The 20787-nt window shown below is 40.4% G+C and overlaps 2 protein-coding genes across 10 annotated transcripts in view; one reads left to right on the top strand and one right to left on the bottom strand.

Moving 5' to 3' along the window:
- The window catches only part of TMEM266 (transmembrane protein 266), an 86463-nt gene extending 71885 nt beyond the window's left edge, over positions 1–14578 (bottom strand). For 2 of the 4 annotated variants that reach the window (XM_080396864.1, XM_080396866.1), the window contains exon 1: positions 14395–14566. The gene's annotated coding sequence lies outside the window, so the exon portion shown is untranslated. Of the gene's footprint in view, positions 1–14394 lie in introns of all 4 variants that reach the window. The other 2 variants (XM_080396865.1, XM_080396867.1) reach the window with 2 other exon arrangements.
- A 130-nt stretch (positions 14579–14708) lies between these two features.
- The window catches only part of NRG4 (neuregulin 4), a 31550-nt gene continuing 25471 nt past the window's right edge, over positions 14709–20787 (top strand). For 2 of the 6 annotated variants that reach the window (XR_013929691.1, XR_013929692.1), the window contains exons 1-2: positions 14735–15100; positions 20531–20596. Coding sequence is in view for 2 of the 6 variants with exons in the window: in XM_080396888.1 (XP_080253014.1) it covers positions 20587–20596 (10 nt within the window). In the remaining 4 variants the exon portion in view is untranslated. Of the gene's footprint in view, positions 15101–20530; positions 20597–20787 lie in introns of all 6 variants that reach the window. The other 4 variants (XM_080396888.1, XR_013929689.1, XM_080396889.1 and 1 more) reach the window with 4 other exon arrangements.

Below are 20787 nucleotides of genomic sequence, written 5' to 3' on the forward strand. Positions count from 1 at the left end.
CCAAGACCACATAGCAAACAGGTCCCAGAGTCTGAATTGGAGCTCATGTTTCTGAGTTTTGGTCTGTCACTCCATTGGTGAAAAATGTCACTTCTCAATAGAAAGAAAAACCTCTAATAATATCAGTGTAGGTTGTTGGGTTTTTTCAAATATATGTATAAAATCTTTCAAAAAACCCCAAAATTAATTTTGAAGTCTTGCTTAAATCAGAAATCCAAAATCAATACAAATTCTCCAATAAAACAAGAATATCTGCAAGGAATTAAGATTATACTGGCCTCAGGTCAGAGATTTACTGCACTTGACACTGAAAAACAAGCAGTAGAAACGAGACAAACTGCTTGCCGCAAAGACTAGTAAGGGGTTTAAAGAGGCAATATCTTGTGATTATTAATTTCTAATCCCTACAAATGCAAAACACAGGTCCTTCATAAAACTGTTATTCTCTTGAGTTATCCTTCTCACAATATACTGATTTCAAACATGATGTTGACAATTGACAGTTCGTGACCTATTAAGTTTACAACATTTGAAAAGAGCAGGATAGAAAGCTTTCAGAAGCGTCTTTTCTCAGTGAGAGCCGTTGAAGGCATGCACTGCAAACTTCACTGCAAGACTGAGACTGGAAAGATACCAAGATGACAATCAGAATTCCATGATCTTTTAAGGTCCTAGAAATGAACAGTCTTTCAAGACAGGAAAAATTGGCCCATACCTTTTACTATTCACATGCTACTTAGAGACACATTAGGTATTTTAGAAGGTGGGGTTTTTTTGAAGTCACATAAGCCCAAAGTACTTAATCTAATTTGAGACAATGTTTGCAGTAATAAGATAACACAGTTTTGAACAAGCATATACTAAATAGCTTATAAATACAGGTTGGTTAAACAGACCTACCACACTTTTTGTGATATTGAACAGAATCCTTCAGGAACAACAGAAGGATAGACAGCATGAGAAACAGGGAAAGCTTCAGGATAGGAAAACTTCTCTCTTGAATTAAAAATGGACAAGTTCTTGAAAAAATATTCCATTAAAAAATCATTTATTTTTCTAACACACATTACCCTTCTTTAACAGCTGGTAATACCAAAACACTCATTTAGAGCACAAAACAGGTGTCCAAACCAAGTGTAATGAATTTCAGAGAATATTCAGAGAGCAGAAGTGTTAGGCATTACCCAAAGGCTAGAAAAATCATCTGCCAAGTACAGGAAGACCCAAAACACAGGGCACCCTCATCGAGCAGAACACTGTCTCCTATGGCAGTAAGAAAATGAATGAGTTTACATCAGTTCAGGCAGCTGTATACTTTTAAAACAATTTTACCACCTTTTGTACTGCTGCAGATGGCAGACAGAGCACACATTTCCAGGGCAGAACCAATTTCTCCGACTTTCAACAACAGCATGCCCAAGGCATACCTGCGCTATAGTGTGATACATAATTGTAGCATGCAAATTTCACCCATAAGGAGTCAATACATTCATTTTCCTTTAAATTATTACGCCTCCCTTTGTTCTTGTAAAAAAAACCCCAACCAACAACACTATGTAACACGAACCATAAAAATTAACACACACATTTTTCCCCTGCTTTCAGAGGAAATAGCTTACTGAAAGAAAAGATTGCTTTACTGCATCCAGGTCAATAGTTTTCCTCTTTGGATTAAAAACAAGGATTACAGCAGCTCATGCTGAGCTAGCGCTGCTGCAGCCAGACTTCGATACTAGCTGCCAGGCTGCCTAGTTTAAAGCTAGCTCAGATATAACTGTACAAACTGCTGTATGCAATGCAGCAGCAAATTAACTAACTCAAACCAAGATCCTTTTCTCCTACTTAGTGAAAGACAGCAGCTGACTGGATTTGGCATTTTCACATGCAGTAAGATTTACTGCAAGTATCTAAAAATATACTACATGGCTGATAGCCCAAGGAACCAAACAATGAAAGTTCAAGAGGCACATTTCACAGTCCAGATGTTCCCAAACTGCGCTCCATCAACTTAGAGAGATGGTCACTCACATTATGCTGACTTCCCCCACCTCCAACCCCCCTTGCTGTATCAATTTGTGTCCAAAAGATGAGAAGTACGTCTAGAATTCTTGAAGTATTTCTCCTTAAACATATTCTCTTTTTGCTACAGTTAGCATAAAAATATCACAGCAACTAAATGGGATGAGATTGTCCCAGGGAAAAGTTGGTGTAAAGCATCAAACAGATTTGAACCTCTGCAGCAGGATAACCTTAATGAGGGCTCTGAAGACACAAAAGTTACAGGATCCACATGCACATACATATACTCAAGATAGTGACAAAAACTCCAGAAGGCAAACACACTTTTCCTAACCTGACCTATGCACTTTTTTTGGTGGATATGGTGTCAAAACTTGTGCAAAACCAGGGAAAGAGCAAGAAATCTTGCTTAAGGAAAAATCCGGCAGGATTTTCTAGGCAAATGGATCGCAACATTGAGCAGTGTTAACTACATCTTTACTAAATATTCATGCCTGAAAGGTTTCCTTTAACACTTCAGTTATAAATGATTATAAAAATGCAAAACTATGCCTTGGAGAAAAGATGAGAACTAGTTTAAATGTGTATTTACCCATGCACTAAAACAAACAGAAAACCATCTCAAAACTGACAAAAATCTAGGCTTGGACACAACACACCTTGTATTGGGGATACACATACTCCAGCTATGGAGATACACAGGTCTTCATCTTTTCATGTGGATGTTAAATTAACAACTAGCAACATGAATGCCACTGACACCAAATGCCATGATAGGCAAGAAAGAAGGGGAGCAGCAAGGTCCAGCACATAACTGTTGCTACAACTATCTCTCCTTGCTCAAATCACAAGAGTCCTTATAGTTCAGTTCTTTGGGGGTGAAAGGAAGAGAAAGCTTAGCCTGATATGAGGAAAGTCATGAGAAATTAAGTACCACGTAAGCTTCATTGCCCATAGCAGAGAACTGAAAAAAAAACAGGTCACGTACAACACCTTTATACGTAATTTTTTATTTTGATCTTGGCTTGCAAGTAATTTATTTCTCCTTCCCTTGCAAAGGCATACACTTCTCATATGAGCACAAATCTGTAAGCATACCCAGAGCAGCCTCTGAGGCCATTTTGCTGCATTTTCCAGAAAGTAGTCTTAATTTTGCCAAGTCAGAAGAATCACCGATCCATCTTTGCCACGTATTATAAAGCACAGGACCACAGCAAAGTTCAAATGTTCAGTGTTTTTCCTTGGAAAAGTGCTCTGCCACTTCAGTCTGCTCCATCTTTCCTTCCCTAAATAGAAGTTCTGCCCTTGGTTTCACATCTCTGCTCCAGTCACAGGGCTACTTGATGGTAGCAGAACACGCATTACATTCTGGGCTTTTTTCAACCCTAAATTAACCAGGCAAACTCCCTGCTCTTACTAAAACAGTGGTGTGCATTTGGATTTTTCCTTCAACACCAACCCTTGCCTGTCATTTTACTTCAAATAACTATTTTTAATGTAAACTACAGCATTCTATCTGCATACTCATTTTCTGCAGTGAACCAAGAATTTGGTTTTCACCTAAAGGTTCACATCTTCAAAGCACAGGTCAATAGCTTCATGCACAGACCACTACGCCAGCATTTCAGCCAATATTCTGCTAGCAGATTCCCTTACAAACACACTACCAAATCAGCCTAACTCTTCACTATTGCTGTGGCTAAACATGGGGTTCGGGTGAGAAACGGGGAAGCAATTTCCTTAGTTCGCCATCAGTTTTGCTGTCGGAGGGGCCACTGAGATCATGGACACTGCCGCCTTTGTCCCTATTTTTCACATGTCTTTCAGCAGCTATATACAGCAAGACAGATTCCTTTGTGTATGATAAATACTACAATCACTGCCATCTCCTTAGGGAAGGCAAAGAGTGCTGATCACAGCTCAAATGGGTATATAGTTCACACTGAAAATACAGCTTCTCTACTACAAGGCAGACTGATCTGCAGGCTAAACAGTCACAGATATATAACACATTCTGAATAACAGAGTATGCTGCACTTGACACAATAAAAGCATTACTTCGGGTGGGTTTGATCACTTTTGTTGTCCTTTAAGGCAATAATTTTATCACCTTATTGCTTTTAAACTCCAGCTTGGAAAAAATGAAAATGAGATGCCTGTTGTCTTAAGTAGGATGAAATCTAGAGGAAAAAGGTCTGTTCATGATCACCTGTTCCCCAGCCCTTCTAAAACACAGTACTGAAGCAATCGTGGATTTTACCAAGCTGATAGTTACCTCTAAGTGTGAGCTCATGTGAGTGCCCAGAGGAACCTGCAAACTTACCTTAGATCATACTCTGACATCCTTGAAAAAATTATCAGGTATTGACACTGCAGTCGATTTCCTATTCCACCCTGGGGTCTTAAAGCATTAAAAAGCCTAAGAAATTATTCATAAATTAGAAAAACTTTCTCTTCTATAGATCAGTAAAATAAGACACAGTGTGTGACAGAGAAAGACATGCCATTTCTCTTCTACTTGCGCATCTTAATCATACACTTCTCCCTCACTATTTAATGTCTTCCTTTTCTGCCCTTAAGCAGTTTGTGAAGTTTCTAAACTGTTATATTCTTCAGGGCATTTTTTGTTTGTTTTGGTTTTTAATAGTCTATATTAAACATTCTGTATGGCCTAAGTGTTTATAAACAAAAAAAAAATCTCTTGGACACTTTCAGAACTGCTGGTAGTATACAGTAAGTAGAAGTGTGACATGCACAGTAGAATAGGCAATCTTTGCTGTTGTAAAAGCTTTTACTGAACGCTGTTCTGCTTAGTTCTTACATCAGCTGGATAACAGATGATTTAAAAAACAAATATTCTATGTCATATACTTCAGACCTAGGCTGTGAATGCAAACAGTGCCATTATCTGCTTGACAAAGACCAATTACTCAATGAATAATCAAGCTACTATGCAAGTTCTGAATGCCTGTAATATGTTATTTGATATGGTGTCTTCTGGCCTAGACAGAGCTGCCTCCAGCACATAATTAAAGGTTTTGGATACATAATGTTCCTCTCCTGCCAAATGCTGTTCATGCAGTACCCAGTGAAACTAGTAGAAAAAGTCTATCTCAGACAGAAGTGCTTTGTTAAACCATTTAAACAAAACCAGTATACAGCCCCAAGATCCGAGGAGGTCCTTCTAGGGAAGGAAAGCACCACCATCAGCTGTTTTTCCTCTGATACTAAATTCTCCATTTTGTAGTTTAATGTTTTGAACACTGGCCTTCCCTTTATCTTCATTCCATGATAAAACACTGTTTTATGATAGCATCATAATCAAGATAAGTATTTAATTACATTAGACATTATGCGGAGAGAAAGTTCCTGTCACACACAGCCAATGAGTATGTTTTAAAGTGATTTTTAAAGCCTGTGAAATACACACACACTAGGGCATGAAGTTCTCCCTCTCTTAACGAAACAAATTGTGCAAGCCTGTATTTCCCAGTCAATGTATGCCACGTACCCCAATGTTTATTTGAAGGCATAGAAAGCTTACTTCATGTGTTCACTCAGACTGTGAAATCTCTTCACCAAGGCAGTCAACGGTGGGTTTAGATGAGGATATAGATCATTTATCAGTAGATTATATACTTACTTCACTTAACCCGATACTAGCTGATGCTGTCACCTAGGCGCTCCAAGAACTGGCTGCATTTCCAAATGTGTCAAACAAATAACCAATTAGTCTTTGCTTGCTAGTTCACTGTATCCAGTGTTTCTGTATTTAAGCCTTAGCAGGCTACCAGCTACTTTCACTGCAGTCCCTTCCCTTTCCCCAAAAAAGGGAAAACATCTTTGACTGAAAGAAGTTCTTCAAAGGCAACCAGTCTATCTAATCTTCAGAATGAAACACCGCACTCAGATTGGGTGCAACATCCAGCCACTAAATTAAAAAGGACCAAGCTTCTCCCTGTAGCTCCCAAAATTCAGAAGAGTACAAGGGAGTTGCTGACAAGCATTTCTAATCAGAAGAGAATGTAATTAAAAAAAAAAAAACACCACCAAAACCCACCCTCCCTTACAACTAACTGCACAGTATGTAGCTCAATATTCAAAGGGTTGTATGAGTCCCTGAGCTCCTATTCCTCCGGCTGTAGAGGGAATCCTTTGCCTGGCACTCCAGGCCTTCCCAGCATTTCAAAGAATCCCTTCATTTACACATCAAAACTCCTCTGCTTTCTGGCAGGATACAAAGCCTGGGTCCCAGCCTAAAAGCAGCACTTCACTATAAAGTTGTAGTCCCTTGCTTAGCTGGAATCACGTTATTTTACCTTCACAACTATTACTTTTTCTACAGCAGAGTAACAGATGCACAAAGATGGTCTCTACCTTTAAACTAAAGATCTCAGATGTCAGCCTCGAGAGTCACGATGGTGACCTGATCCCGACTTACAAGACCATAAACTACCTTATCAGTTATTTCTGTCTCTCAAGCAGCAGATCACTAAAGGAATTGTTCCTCATTTTCACACTAACATTAGACAAAAACAGCAGTGAGTCAAATTTGGTGAAGATATCCATGAATCTGAACATGTCACAGTTCCACCCATCACAGATTTGCCCTTTAACAAACCCCTGAACATTTAAGTAACGTATTTCCAAAAACTTCAATAAAAGTTGTACCTACACTGTGCATTTTAAAAATCCCAACCACTACACACTAAAGTCCTCCGATTTGGAGGCTATAAGCACATCTTTGGGGTTTTCTGTGCCTCTAGGGTTTTTCCCTCCTTTTGAGTTGGAAAAAAAATAATCCACAGAGCACAAGTCTTTCAACAAAGTACTGCAAGATGCAGCTCAGCAGTGATTTCACAGACCCCACCATTCATTTTCAGACAGCAGAGCTGGCTGTTCTCTGTGATACAAGTACTTACAGATATTCAGCTATAGATCACCAATAGATAGGCCACTGCTGTCATGAGACTGTAATAGAAGCCATTAAATATTTCCTTCTCCCAAAAACTACTCCATATTCCCACTGTCAGCCTAGTTTCACAGCTGTGTACTGAGGTTGGGTTTCCATTTTAAAATACTTAAAAGAATTAATAACACACAGAATATCTGTTAAAAAGTTAATTCAGAGTAAGCCTCAAATGCAGCTTTTCTTGGAAAACTTACAATGAATTTCTTTCTCATTGCCCGTTTCAGTTTCAGTACAGGACAAAAGCTTTCTAGAAAGCTATCTGCAGTCTTTTAAATTAACCCTTGCAGGAGAAAAGGCAAAAAAATCCCAGTGCTGTGTTAAAAACTTGACTGCCCTTCTGATCAAAACAAAATAAAAACATCAAAGAATGCAGTGAACAAACTCTAGCCACTCTCCTCCCCAAAGCCAAAACTATTACCAGCCCATGAGCACTGTCATATCACAGCAGGGTCACTGCAGCACTGTCCTACATGATAAATATGCATATATCAAAAGAGAAGATCCCTGATCTAAATAGCGAGGAAGATTCTTTCAGATAAATTACTTGCTCCTGACTCTCCCACTTACTTCCCAATTTTATAACCAACTCTTCAAGTTTTTTAAAAAATACAGGCTTTTCCATGTGGCTATGTGAAAAACAAACTCTTGACTGACAAAGCAGACAGTGTACAAAAGTTAACATGTATAAAATAAATTGAATTTTAAGATTACCTTTGGAAGTACTCATCTTCAGGTAAAATCTTGTAATATTATAGTACAAATACAGCCTAATTGTTTTTTTCAGTGGTACTCCTCTAGATAACTAGAAGAAAGTTAGGTTATTACAATTTCAATGTTAGTGATGTGAAATCTGATGACAGCAAAAACATACACATTCTCATGCTGCAAAAGGCAGTAAGACTTCTCTTTCTCTTTGCCAGTGTTAATTCTTGAAAGGTAGATGAAGAGTAGTATCTGGATATACCCAAAACGTGCACAACCTGAATTAACGATTCTTAAAAGTGTTGCACTTAATCACTTTAAAAAAGAAACTACTGCTGAACAATGAATTTACTACCTGCTATGCATTTAAAGAGATCACATTACAAGCTTGTCCTAGGATGCAAATTTTTAATTACGTTTATCCAAATTTTTAATTACATATATCCAGTATTACCTATATAACTAAGGTTTTATTGAACACCTATCACCATTCACAATGTTCTCATTAAAATGTATTTAGATTGAAAATCCCCTGGGACATGACTTTTATCCGCAGTTGAACAATCTATAGCACGAAGGTCCCAGTCTCTTTTGCTTTAAATACTAGTATAGCGTGAATAATTTTTTTAATGTAGAACAATACTGAAATATTCAGAAAGCACCCTTTGTGTTTGTTCTCTGTGCTTAATTCCCATTTACAGTTCAGAATAAACACTTCAGCTGTCATTCTATTAGCAGTTTTAGCTACATAAGAAATTCAAGATGGGGCCAAATTTCCTTGCGTAATGATTTCACAGTAAGTGGCAACCAGATGGACAGCACACTGCCATATGCTCCCCTTTGCTGAAAGGTGGAAAAGTGAACAAATATGAATCAGAAAAAAAGAGAGTGAAGAGACAAATATCAGTGCAGTATGGTCATTAATTCATTACAAGAATTATACACAAGAATATACTACAAGAAACATACACAAACTTCTCCGTTCCTTGTACACCAAGATCTGAATTGCAGGGAAGCAACGGCAATGGTTAGGGGGGAGCTAGGGAACAGATGTTGTCTCCAGCATAATCACTGCTAGGCAGGTACAGACCTCTGCTACGTCCAACAGCGTTACACCGGTAAGAAAAGCCATTGTACAAGCACAGGGGGAAGAACAAGCATCACCGTGGCCCTAATAAAGGGAAGAGAACAAAGACCCTTCATAGCAGTTTGCCTCTCTGGAAGCCAGCACTTGTTCCAACACAGCACCAAGAGCTGAGAGGCTCAGAAGCCGTGCCCACTCTGCAGCCTCCTCTGAATTTCATTTTTTTGCCCACAGAAAACGTACGTCAAAAACTTTTAAGTAAACCTTGATGCTACCTAAGCCTTGCATTGCTCTTTTCAGTTGAGCGATCTGGCCGTATTATAATGTCTCCAAGGAGTACCTGCCCTTTTGAGCTCGTCCCAAAAATAACACCTTTCAAAGTTAAGCACATCTATTTAAACACACTACTGCTCCCTGCTCAGAAAGTCCTTCTTAAGACCAAGGTGGGGTGTGTGTGTGGGGTGTGGTGGTGGTGAGCATTCAGGTTTCTGCAGGTGGCAGTGGTAACAGAAGAAAAAAACCCCAGTAAATATGTGCAAGAAAAGTCTTTGAGATTGCCTTTTTTGAGACACTTGTGCAAGTTAACACATAAAACTTGACCCATATCTCATTTTACCGTTAAAAAGTTGTTTCCAAATCTAATTTTATCATTCCAGATAAGAACATAATTATTTACTAGATATGGGTTGTAAAATCTGGGCAGATATTATATACAGAGAAAACTTATGGACTGTTTGCTAGCTGAGACACACCACATACCTCATGTTTACATCCTGGATGTTTGTTATCTTTATTACAGACAAGGAGCTCTTCAGCTCACTTCAAGAAGAGCTTTAAGTTTGTACCATCACCTAAATCAACTGGCAGTCCAAATTGCATACTCTTCTGTAAGAAATTATTTGATAGACTCAAACAAAAGTATTTAAGGCAAAATACTAAAATAATTTGACAGCAAGAAGTCTCACCAACTTCAAAAAAATTTGTATTTTGCTATTTTTATATATGAACTTTCATTTTCTATTAGTAGAAGAAGCTGGTAGGCACACTTAAATACCAGACACATAACACTTTACACTACAAAGGCTTTTGCAACCTTTTTGAGAAGCTGTGACACTTGCCTGGTTTGCAGACAGCCTTTGAAGTTCCCTGGAATAACAGGGATGCTCTTTGTCTCATGGCAATCCATTCAAGTTAAGCCGAATCGTTTTCCTATACCTGCTTGCTTTTTTAAATGAAGTATTTGGTGACCTCTCTCAAAAAAAATAATCAAATGGACATGAACGACACCTACACAATGGCTGGGCAGGTTGCACCTCTGGCAGAACAGTGACAGACAGTGCGCTATGAAGCACTTAACAGATTGCTGAAGCAAAGAAGTAGAGGCAGGACAGACAGCAGAAAGGAGAATGAAATAGGTCAGACTTTACCCATTGTTCCCCTAGACAAAGAACAGACTCCGAAGGTCCTTCCCCTTTTACCAAATAACCACCTTACCAAGTAAGGCAATTACCTGAACTAGAAATCACTACTGAAGGCTCAAATCCCACTCAGGGATTTGTTAAGGTCAACAAGGGAAATTTACACCTCCATATAATACAGTTTTACCAAAAAGAAAAAAAAAAAAGCTAAACCATACAATACTAAGAGGGGCCATGTTAGAAACTAATTTGCAAGAAGGTTGTTTGGGTTCCAAATTAAGCTCCTGGAAATTAGGAAGCATCATATTTAAAACAACATATGAATTAATACTCCACTTGCATTAATGTTCTTTTTAACTGTTTAGATCACTTACTAATTTTCCTGCAAATCATTGGCTCATTCAGTGAACAAGGTGGTTCACAACATAGAAGTGCATCTGCATAACCCTAAATTAGACATTTTCCGACTTACATGTCTGACTTTACAACCAAATATTTGAACATATACTCAAATATAGTTTCATTTGTGTGTAATGCTATAGATGCACATGGTGCTTTACACGATGTAAGAAAAGAGACAGTAATTGCCACAAAAGAAGAAATCTTACAGTTCAAATGTATCAAAGCAACACTGAACCCTAGACAAGATAAAATGGAAGTGAGACAGAGGGAGAACCTCTTTAAGCTGAAAATATTACGACTTGAATAAAGCAAGAAGCTGATATTGCATTTTGTAATGCTTAGTTAATGACAAAACTATCATTAGAAAACCTCCATTACAACTTGAGTTTACAAGGCCTGTCTTTAATTATACTCATGCAAAACCAGTGATTTCAACAAGGTTACATGGACGTGACAGAGCTCATTGCAACCTTATAACTAAATTAAGAATTAAACCCCAATACATCACTCTTGTCAAGCAAAATCCTAAGCCCAGCAAATAGGTGGGCTGAAAGACAACAGAGAGACTGAAGTAAACCTTCCACAGTCTTTCACCTAGCCCCTGCCCCTAACACTTCATCTAAGAACTCGGTGGGTAAAAAGCTTTCAGTTCACCTTGGGCAGGGACGTCCTGAGCCAAAGAATGCACAACAGCCAAGCTCTACCCCACAGTGATAACAAACCAACTTTTATTATTTTTCTCTTGAAGATGGAATTTCACTAAGTATGCTCATGCCTACCTCACTACAAAAATACCCCTAATTTGAGAGAGTTCCAAATTTTTTGAGTCCAAAAAATTCAAAACTCCCTGTATTTCAACACCACAGATTCCAGACTTACCCCTCATATTATTAAACCTAACAAGAGCGTGGCAAGAAGTTTCAACAGCACACAGTATCAGGACAGAACCAGGAAGGAGAGGAAAAAGAGGAATCAAATCACAACCTTCATCTCACATACCAACTAGCAATGAAGATTCTGCAAATAGCACTTGGTTAACACTTTAGATGTTAACGTATGAGGCAGAAAGGACTGCAGCTCACTATCCTGTGTCAGTATTGGTTCTGCAGCGTTTGTAAGGATAAAGTTTTTTGTCTGTCAAGTAATCCCCACCGGCCAGGAAGCAGATATGTTGAGCACTACTACACAAACATAAACCCCTATATGCTGCTCTTGTCGGTTTTATACCATGTAACACAATTCAGTTAATTGTTGTTCTATTGCTAGGTAATGCAACTACTTTAATACTGATGATATATTACAGGTAAATTTTAGTCATATCAGGATCTCATAGGGCAATGCAGCTTCTCCGCCTAATCTGCATGTAACCACATGTAATAACACTGAAACCACGCTCTTGATGATGCTTGAGGTTTTGCTAGTTCTGCCCTCAGTGCTGAAGGTAAAATCTGTGATGCAATATTACTGCAGTCAGAAACTGCAGCATATAGACCATCAGAGACAAAACAACAAGCTGCCAGGTAGTCAGGTTTCAGAGAGTCACCACTGAATCCAAGTTGGAGTAATAGCACAACAGTAGCGGGGGCCAGGAGAGGAGAATTATAATGAGCAGTACGCATCTTTTACAGGGCACCTTCAGAATTGTAATCACGCATACACGCAACTAACCTTTGCAAACAGACACAGTGAAAGGGAAAACAGCTATACCATGCATTACGTTCCCCATTTATGCTGTCAGTCACAGTCCGAAAATACTTCAGCTGAGTAGCAGGCATGCACTAGTAGCTGCACTGCAAGCATACATAGCTCACATCTTAATTTTCTTACTGACCTTTTCACAAACCAGTTGGAGTCAAGACCTTCATTTCACCTACAACTCCAGTTCTGAAGCTAGAATAGCTGATGCATATACTCTTGCTACATGTCCTCTTTGCCCACTGTTGTCTTTAGCATAGTTATCACCTGCTAACCACATCTAACTTTTTGTGGAACTTAAACCTCTTTTCACCCTTTCGGCAAAAACTCCACCTTGCACTGAACAGGCAAGCCAATTTTGCAATCTAATGGGCAGCATCAGGACACAGCTGCAAAAATTTCACTTTGTTCAAAAACATACAGGAATGAGTACACATATGCACTGCTTCTGGAATGTGGGCTCCTCACTCATAGAGCCACTTCACTGACTGTAAGCATATTCTTCACAGTGTTTAGGAACTGTAACACAACTGAAGCAGGACGCGCTTGCTTCTTACTCCACATGCTCTGGAAATAAGCAGCATTCCTTCCCTTCTCTACACAGAGTACACCGCCTGGTAATATGGATACTGTTCACAAGATCAAGTCAACAGCTCTTCCCATACAAGATAATTGCGCATAATGTTAATCACAATATCTTGTTGCAAAGTACTTACATGCTACTATTGTATGGTCTAATTTATAATCCTCCCCTAATATGACCATACTATTAATGACTCTTTTACAAGTGTCCCGCAGGAACTTGCAGCATCTTCACAGGAACTACCAGAAAATCGTTGAGCATCAATACCATCTCACTCAATCCATGCTTGGGTAGTAATGTTGTACTACACATTAAAAACTTACAGGCTGCTTACCCTTCTTTTCTTGTGCAAATTCCAGTAATAAGTCTTACCAAACCCCCCAGGACTCCTGACAGTCACATCACAAAACGGCAGTTTCTCACTGTGTTTCTGTACACGACAGGTGCCCATGCTCAGACAAACAAGCCTCTCTGCTGATTGCATTCACAGCTGTAAACGTCCCTACATCATTACTCATTTTACTCCTTTTAGAGAGACAGATTTTTTGCAGCTGTTACAACAGTGTCAGGTGCATGCTCTAGTTAACAAAAGAGCCTGTAGGTCAGTTCGCTCTCAAATCCACACATAAGAACCAAGAAATGCTGCTGAAGTCACATCTAGCAGATGCATCTCCCAACTTCAGCACACTAGAAAAAAAAACCTATCACCCTAGAAACACACGTGCTGAAGTACTATTTTCCTTAAGAAAAGTTACTGTGACATGCTATCCCGTTACAGCACATCACTCACAGTTTACAGATTTCACCTCTAGAGATGCCACAAAAAAAGGTCTATTAGGTTCATTACATTTTTGTGGAAGGCAAACAGAAAATTCCCTGGTTAAGAGCAGTCTAAAGGGATTTCAGCTTCCAAAAAGACACTGCGGTTCCTTTTCTCGTTGTGGCAAGCCACGATGCCGCTCTAGGGCAGAGGGTTTCCAAGACGAGCTGCAGCACCGCACGGATCCACAGCACCCACGGCAGGAGCTGCCGGGGCGGCCGTTCCGCAGAGGCGCTGCGCGGCCGGCGGGCGCTCCCGCAGAGCCAGCGCGAAGCGACTCTCACGCCGCGGCGCTACGCGGGCTGTGTGCACGCGGAGCCGCCCGCGCCCGATACGGGACCCCCGCCGGCTCCTCCCGCCCCCCGCCCGGCTGCCCACCGCTGCGCGCCAACCGCCGCGGCCCTAAGACAGCCCCCCAGCCCCGCGCCGCCACACCGAGCCCGCGGGAGGGTGCCCCGGCCCCGCCGCAGGCCGGCCCGCGGCTGGGCGCCCGCACGGCCCCCCCGGCCCCGCCGCCGGCGAGCTGGCGGGAGGCGGCGCCCGCCGCCAAACTTTCTCCGCCGCCAAAGGGCTCCCCGCGCCCCGTCCGCCGGCGCGGGGACCCCGCCGGGCCGCCCCGCCCGCCCTCGGGGGTGGCCCGCCGCGGCGGCAGGGCGAGGGGCGGCGGCAGGGTCGGCCCCAGGCCGGCACGGCACGTACCTGCTGCCCGCGGCGCCGGCGCCCGCAAAGCCCCCGCTCCGCCGACGGGCCGCCGCGCGCCTCGCGCGGAGCCGGCAGCGGCGAGGGGAGGGGCGGGGGCGAAACCTGCGCGCGAGCCCGCCCGCCCGCGCGCGCCCGCCCTTCCTCCGGGTCGCCTAGGCAACAGCGGGCCCCGCGCGGGCCGGCGGGCGGGCGGGAAAGGGAAAAGGGGGGGGCGGGGCGGTTTAAAGGGGGCGCGCGCGCGTGCTCGCCCCCATCACGTGGGCGCCGCCGACCCAATAGCGGCGGCGGAGGGCGGGCTCCGTAGTACTACGGGACGCGGAGGGCGGGGAGGGCGGAGCGGTGCCGCCTCCCGCCCCGGCCGGTCCGCTCATGGCGGGAGCCGCCGCGTCGATCGCCGACCCCCGGGACAGGGCGGGCAGGTGGGAGCCGCGGTATGAGGAGGGGCCGCGGGCCGCCGCAGCACGCTGGCGGTGGGGCCGGCTCCTGTGGCGCGGCCGGGGCCCGGCGCAACCGCCTCGCTCGGGGCCCGCCCGCGCCTCGTGCCGCCGTGCCCCCGGAGCCGCCCGCGTTGCATAACGGCGCGCGCCGCGGGCGGCTGCCGGATTACACGGGGCAGATTAGAGATTACGTTGATTCAGCAGATTGTCCGGTGCATGTCTGGGAAAGATTACACCAGCAGAGTTAAGAATACCCATTTGCTGTGGTAAGCTGCGGCTTAAGTAGAATAAATTAACTCAATACGAAATTGGGGGGGGGCGGGGAATAATAAAAATACCCCAAGAACATGCTTTAAATGAGCAAAACGAAAAAAAGAGGTTGAAATTCAAGTTTTAACAGTTCTTTACCATATGCTGAGCTGCTGTGGAATAGCTGGTGATGGCAGCCACCAGTTACTACCGTCCAGACGATGTTTGGCTTCAAAAAAAGCAAAATCAGTACTGGGATGCCTAGTTACATTAGCTTCCTGAGGACTCCCATGTAAAAATAAGTATTTAAACTCTTTTGATAGATATTTTTTAGTATCTTAAAATTACTAAAGTGATACCGATCTGTTTAACGGAATGTCCATGTGCTAAACCATCTCCTTGTATGCCGGTTTGTAATACACATTTTTTGAGTTCTGATTTTTGGATCTGAGATTACTGACATCTGAGAGTTGACATTCTCATGGGCACTCTATCTACCACTGAGATAGGAATAAAAATTAATCACACAGTGAAAACCTCTAAGTTGTATGACATTTCAGTTGATTTCTTAGAGAGTTCAGGGATGAAAGCAAAAGTGCTGTAGGAGAAATCAGTAAGCACACAGAATGAAACAATAGTGTTGTGGGTTTTTTTTCCAAACTTGATAGTGATTTTTTTTTTTAATGTAGATGGCTTCTAAAATTTATCACTTCCCCTGCATGAGCACACACAAGCTCATGACTACCTCAAAATTACAAAAAAAAAAAAAAAAGAAAAAAAAAATTACTACAGTACTTACGTTTGACAGAGGCCTCAACTGAAAGGTAGCTTTGCCAACTTCCGTATGAATATCTCATACACTAGAACTGGGGTTTCAGGTGGGAATTTGCAGTTGGTTGCAAACTACTTGCAAAATTTTAGCAATAGAAAGTTTTCCCTTAAATTTACTGTAATGTCTCACATTGTGATTTCAACATTGTGACAACAGTTTTATCAGCTGGTTTAGTATATTATTAATCCTAGACATAGGTCAGCGGATAAAATCAGAATGTAAACCTTTTGCTGTAGGCGTTCCTAAGACAAGAAGACTCAGTCATTTGGTGTCATTTCAGAAAACTGTCATGGAAAGAATTTTTAATATCTGGATTCAAAAAATTCATCTGTCAATCATAAGCATGCTGAGACTTGCAAGCCATTTGGCATCAGCCCTCGATTCTGTCTTTTGTTACAGTTCCTTCATGTTATGGCTATCCCATCTTAAAAGAAACTCTCCGTGTGTGAGTAATGCATTGTCCTTACACAAAAAATTGTAGTATCTCATCTTGAATTCTTCCTTACTGAGATTTCCATTTGTTTCAGGCAGTTTGATTATTTTTTTTTGATGCCTGATGATTTTCAGTGCTAAAATCAGTTATGAGCTTCATATGTGAGGGTACTAGAAGTTACCGCCTAGATAAGCACGCTCCTTTTAACAAGACCTCAGGACAGTTCCTGGCTCTTGGGGAAAATAAGAGGTGTGGTTGGCAAACTACTTGATAGATATCAAGGACACATCTCAGAAGGAAATTTATGTGTAATTAGCAGATAGTGCAATTTTATTTTTTTTTTCCCTTCATAGGTTTCATAACACAAATATTTGAACTCAGTATTGGGGCAGAATGAGATTTTACCTTTTGGATCTTAAAAAAAGAATACACAAAGCAGTAAAATCCCATTCTTGAAAACAGCTGTAAGGTGCGACTTAATCTAAATGAACAAACAATGTATATTTGAAATAGCCATGTGACTGAAATGATCTTTAATTTGGGGGAGAGTTTATTTAGAGATTAATTTTAAGAATGTTTGAATAGCAAAGAACCATAAAACAAAACCTAAATCATTGTTCAGTGCTTTCTTTTTATCTGCCTGTGCTCATTAAAACTTCCAGTTATCTTTTGGGGATACTGCATCTCACAGATGCTTAGAATAGTTAGCCATGAGAAGTACACAAAACTATGTGGCAATAAGGATTCTGCGTGAAGGGGAGTAAAACAGGTTAAAGACAGATCTAATGAGTCCAGAAGAGTTGTTCCAGCCAGCCTCCAGTATGGCCAGATATTAGCACGTTTTTTTTGCTGAAGAGCTGAACCCATTGCAGTTTTGTGACTGAGCACTCAAGTCGCCCAGAAATCCAATAGCAGTTCCCAAAAAAGAAATAAATGTATTCTTTCCCTTAGTGTTTTAGTGCCCGGGAAGCACTAGGCTATATGAATTTTCCTTTGTTGGCCCACTTTAATCTATGGCTTCTCCGCTACAGAATAGTAACCCAGTATTTCCGTCACGTTTCCAGAATTCAGTATGACACACGCATACACATAGAACTCATGCTTCATTCAGCAAAGTACTGGAACATACTTTAAAGTGATTTAAGATACGGTTAACTCTAAACATGATTTAAATCCTTTAAAGCCCTTGTTAACGGATTCAGACTACAGAGATAAAGATGCCCAGGAGTTTCAAGTAATTGAAGAGGCTGAAATAGTATATATCTGTATATATCAGTACACAGGTGACCTAACTTTAATGTATAAACTGTAATCTTTCAAACAATATATTGCGATTATTAATATCAGTTCAGATGACAGATGTCAGGAAAAGGGTAGTACTGATGTGAAGATTTTTCAACAAGCTGGCACAAAGCAAATTAGGCTATATCTTAAATTTCAGATTAAAATATTCTAACTTGATTCAATGTATGCAAAATAAACATTTGAGCATTCATAGAACTGTATTTTTAGTTTCTGTGAGCATAAGCTACAGCTGTGTCTTAAAAGAAGATAAAGAATTTGGAAAGTGTTAGGTAGATGCACAAATGACCTCTTTTGTTTCTAGTACGGAAAAAACTTCAGTGCACAGGTAGATGTCAGCAAGTTAGAATCAAGTTTAGCAACAATTTCTTCTATAGCATTTCATTTTCTTTACAATATATCAGCTTACTTTTCTAATGAGATAGAGAGTCTGATATAATCCTTTTTAGGACACTGATGCATACTTGAACTTCTGTTCGGAGTGCAACAAACACCCTAGAGAAAAACTTACAAATACATGACTACCTCATTAGTTACTTTTCGGTCTTTTTTTTTTTAAAAAAAAAAAAAAAAAAAAAAAAGCCACAGCTGTGAATGGTGTCAGCAACATCTCTTTTGAAAGTAATCTTTAGACTCAAGTTGTGATACTTATTGTCAGGACTTAAAGCACAGAATTACACACATACATCTTCTTGCACTATTTAGGAAGTATTCTCACTTCCTTCCTTTGCCACCCTGTTTCCTTGAATATGCAGGCAATAAAGTTTGAAAATAAACTATTAGTAGTCCCATAGCCTTCCTCTTTGTTTTGCTCTTGTTCTCTACAGTCGTCTCAGAAACAATTTGTAGTACATGTAACAATTAGTCCCAGTCCAAACAGCTGATGAGGTGCATAGCACATCCGTTTAACACACACTGGTGAAGTAAAAAACGGTCAGCTTCCTCTAAGGAATTTTATGCTGCATCATTGGATTCAAGCATCTCCTGAAAAAGTTCAACTTATACCAGCAGCAGCACCACAGAGATAGAGAGATGCATACTGACAATAAGATGAAGGAAAGGAGATGTGAGAACTCCTTTTTGCAGTAGCAAAATCAAATTTTTTTGTCTGTTCAAGGACCCATATCCTAATTAAATGTGGTAAAGGAGCTGGTCTGAAATTTAGGTTATATATCCTGTTAATATTTTCTGTTGAGAGCTATTGGATATTACACAATTTTGTGGAATATTCCAAGAACAGGGAAAATAAATTAAAAAGGACTGCTTGCTCCAATAAAATAGAAATTTAAATCAGATTTTTGACTGCTGCATGTAATATTTGTATGATGGAATTTATATATACTGCATTATGTGAATGTTTTGAATTCAGCAATAAACTGTAGTATTGGTAACCCTAGAAAAGCATGCGAGTAATTCTGTGAGCATAACGGGGCGTTACCCTGTCCTGTACTTGGCCTCTGTATGCACGTTTGTCTTTGTTGTGACCTCACCCACATTGCACTATATGTAAATGTGAAGCCTTTTTAACAGCACATATACAATCCGGATCTTGCCTGCTAAAAACAACCATCTCCAGGACAATGTAATTCTTTGAAAAACAGGATTACAATTCTGAAGCAGATCGGGGCTTTTTGTTTCTTTGTGCCACATGCCATGTTAATAGTACTTGGTTGTGTACACAAAGTAAACAAAGTTGCATGTCTGCAGACAGCCCAAGAGGACAGCCTTTGGGTGGGGACCTTGCTGTTACAGCCCAGTATCGCAGGGAACTGCCATTTCAGATTTTCTTGTATGGACAGGACGCTTAAAGAGCTAGAGAAGCCATCTGAGGTCCTGTGAAAAACAGAACTGTGTGCTTATACAGTAAGTACAAATGCATTATACCTTTTGAAACAGGCCTCTACAGAGTTGCCTTTCTATCACTAAAAGTTGAAGTATAAGCAATTATTTTTGGTAAAGCTGGTAATTTATTTTATTTGATCATTTAATGGGAAAAAGTCTTTCTTCCAATATAGGACAGTTTGCTCAAATATTTATGTACGCTTTAAAGTATAATTAAGAAAAAAAAGAGCAAATATTAAAAAAGATCTATTGCATTAGGCTTGTTCAGTAACCTTTTTGGTACAGTAAACCTCGACTATATCTTACAAGAAGACAGAATATAACAGCATTAGATCATTATAGAGCTGGCATATCTACAGAGTAAGTTTCTTTTCAGCGATGTCAAGTGAAGATCGGTTTCTGTCCAGGCAGAGAGTTTCTATTCCATATTTAAAAAATAATTGTACAAGTCCTGACCTTGCTGAGTTCTCCTAAATTCACGGTTTATATTAGTAATTTCACCTGACATCCAGACATGAAAAACACTTAAGTAAAATACACACATTCTCTCTGAGAAATTATAAATTGGGAAGCTGGTTTTTGTGAAATGCAAGAATTCTAACACCAAGGTCTTCCCTGACTGAATAATTACTAGTCTGAGGACTGGTTCAATTGTATGCACTGTCTTTCAATGTATTTTCAAGGTACAAATGTCAATTTAATTTGCTAGATAGAAACAATAACGTATATTGCCTAAAAGCATCAAGTATTACAATTCTGAATAAGCATGGCAGTTTCAAAAAGGTATTCATTGTTTAAATGTACTTTAGTGTGAATTTGGTGTTACTCTGTGGAGTTCACTGAACTTGACAGCAGACTTAAATGTTTGCCATTAACTGTGAATTAACAGAACTCACATCTAATATAAGTGTATTACTGTCAAAATACAACAAATGTCTTAGCAGCAACACTGAAAGATGCATTCCAATAGCTGTTTCTACAGGGAAAAAAGTCACTAGGATTAAAAATGACATGCTAAATTTGCATATTTGTCTTTAGGTGCTGTTTTAGAAGAATAGCCTCTGACCAAGAATAAAAATTGTTGTCGGAATAATATGCGAACAGGTAATTTCTTCCAAGTCTTTACTTCAACTTGTATACATATATAATTAGAATTCATTAAAATTGCATTGATTTTGACAGCTGCCATTGGGATTGTCACAACTGCTCCATAGGGCTGTCATCACTTACTAGTCAGCGAACTAGTTCACCAGTCAGGGGTACAAATTCTCTAAGGAGATGTTTGCTTTGATCAA

Source organism: Falco punctatus (genome assembly GCF_963210335.1).
Source record: "Falco punctatus genome assembly, chromosome: 7".
Classification (NCBI taxonomy): domain Eukaryota; kingdom Metazoa; phylum Chordata; class Aves; order Falconiformes; family Falconidae; genus Falco; species Falco punctatus.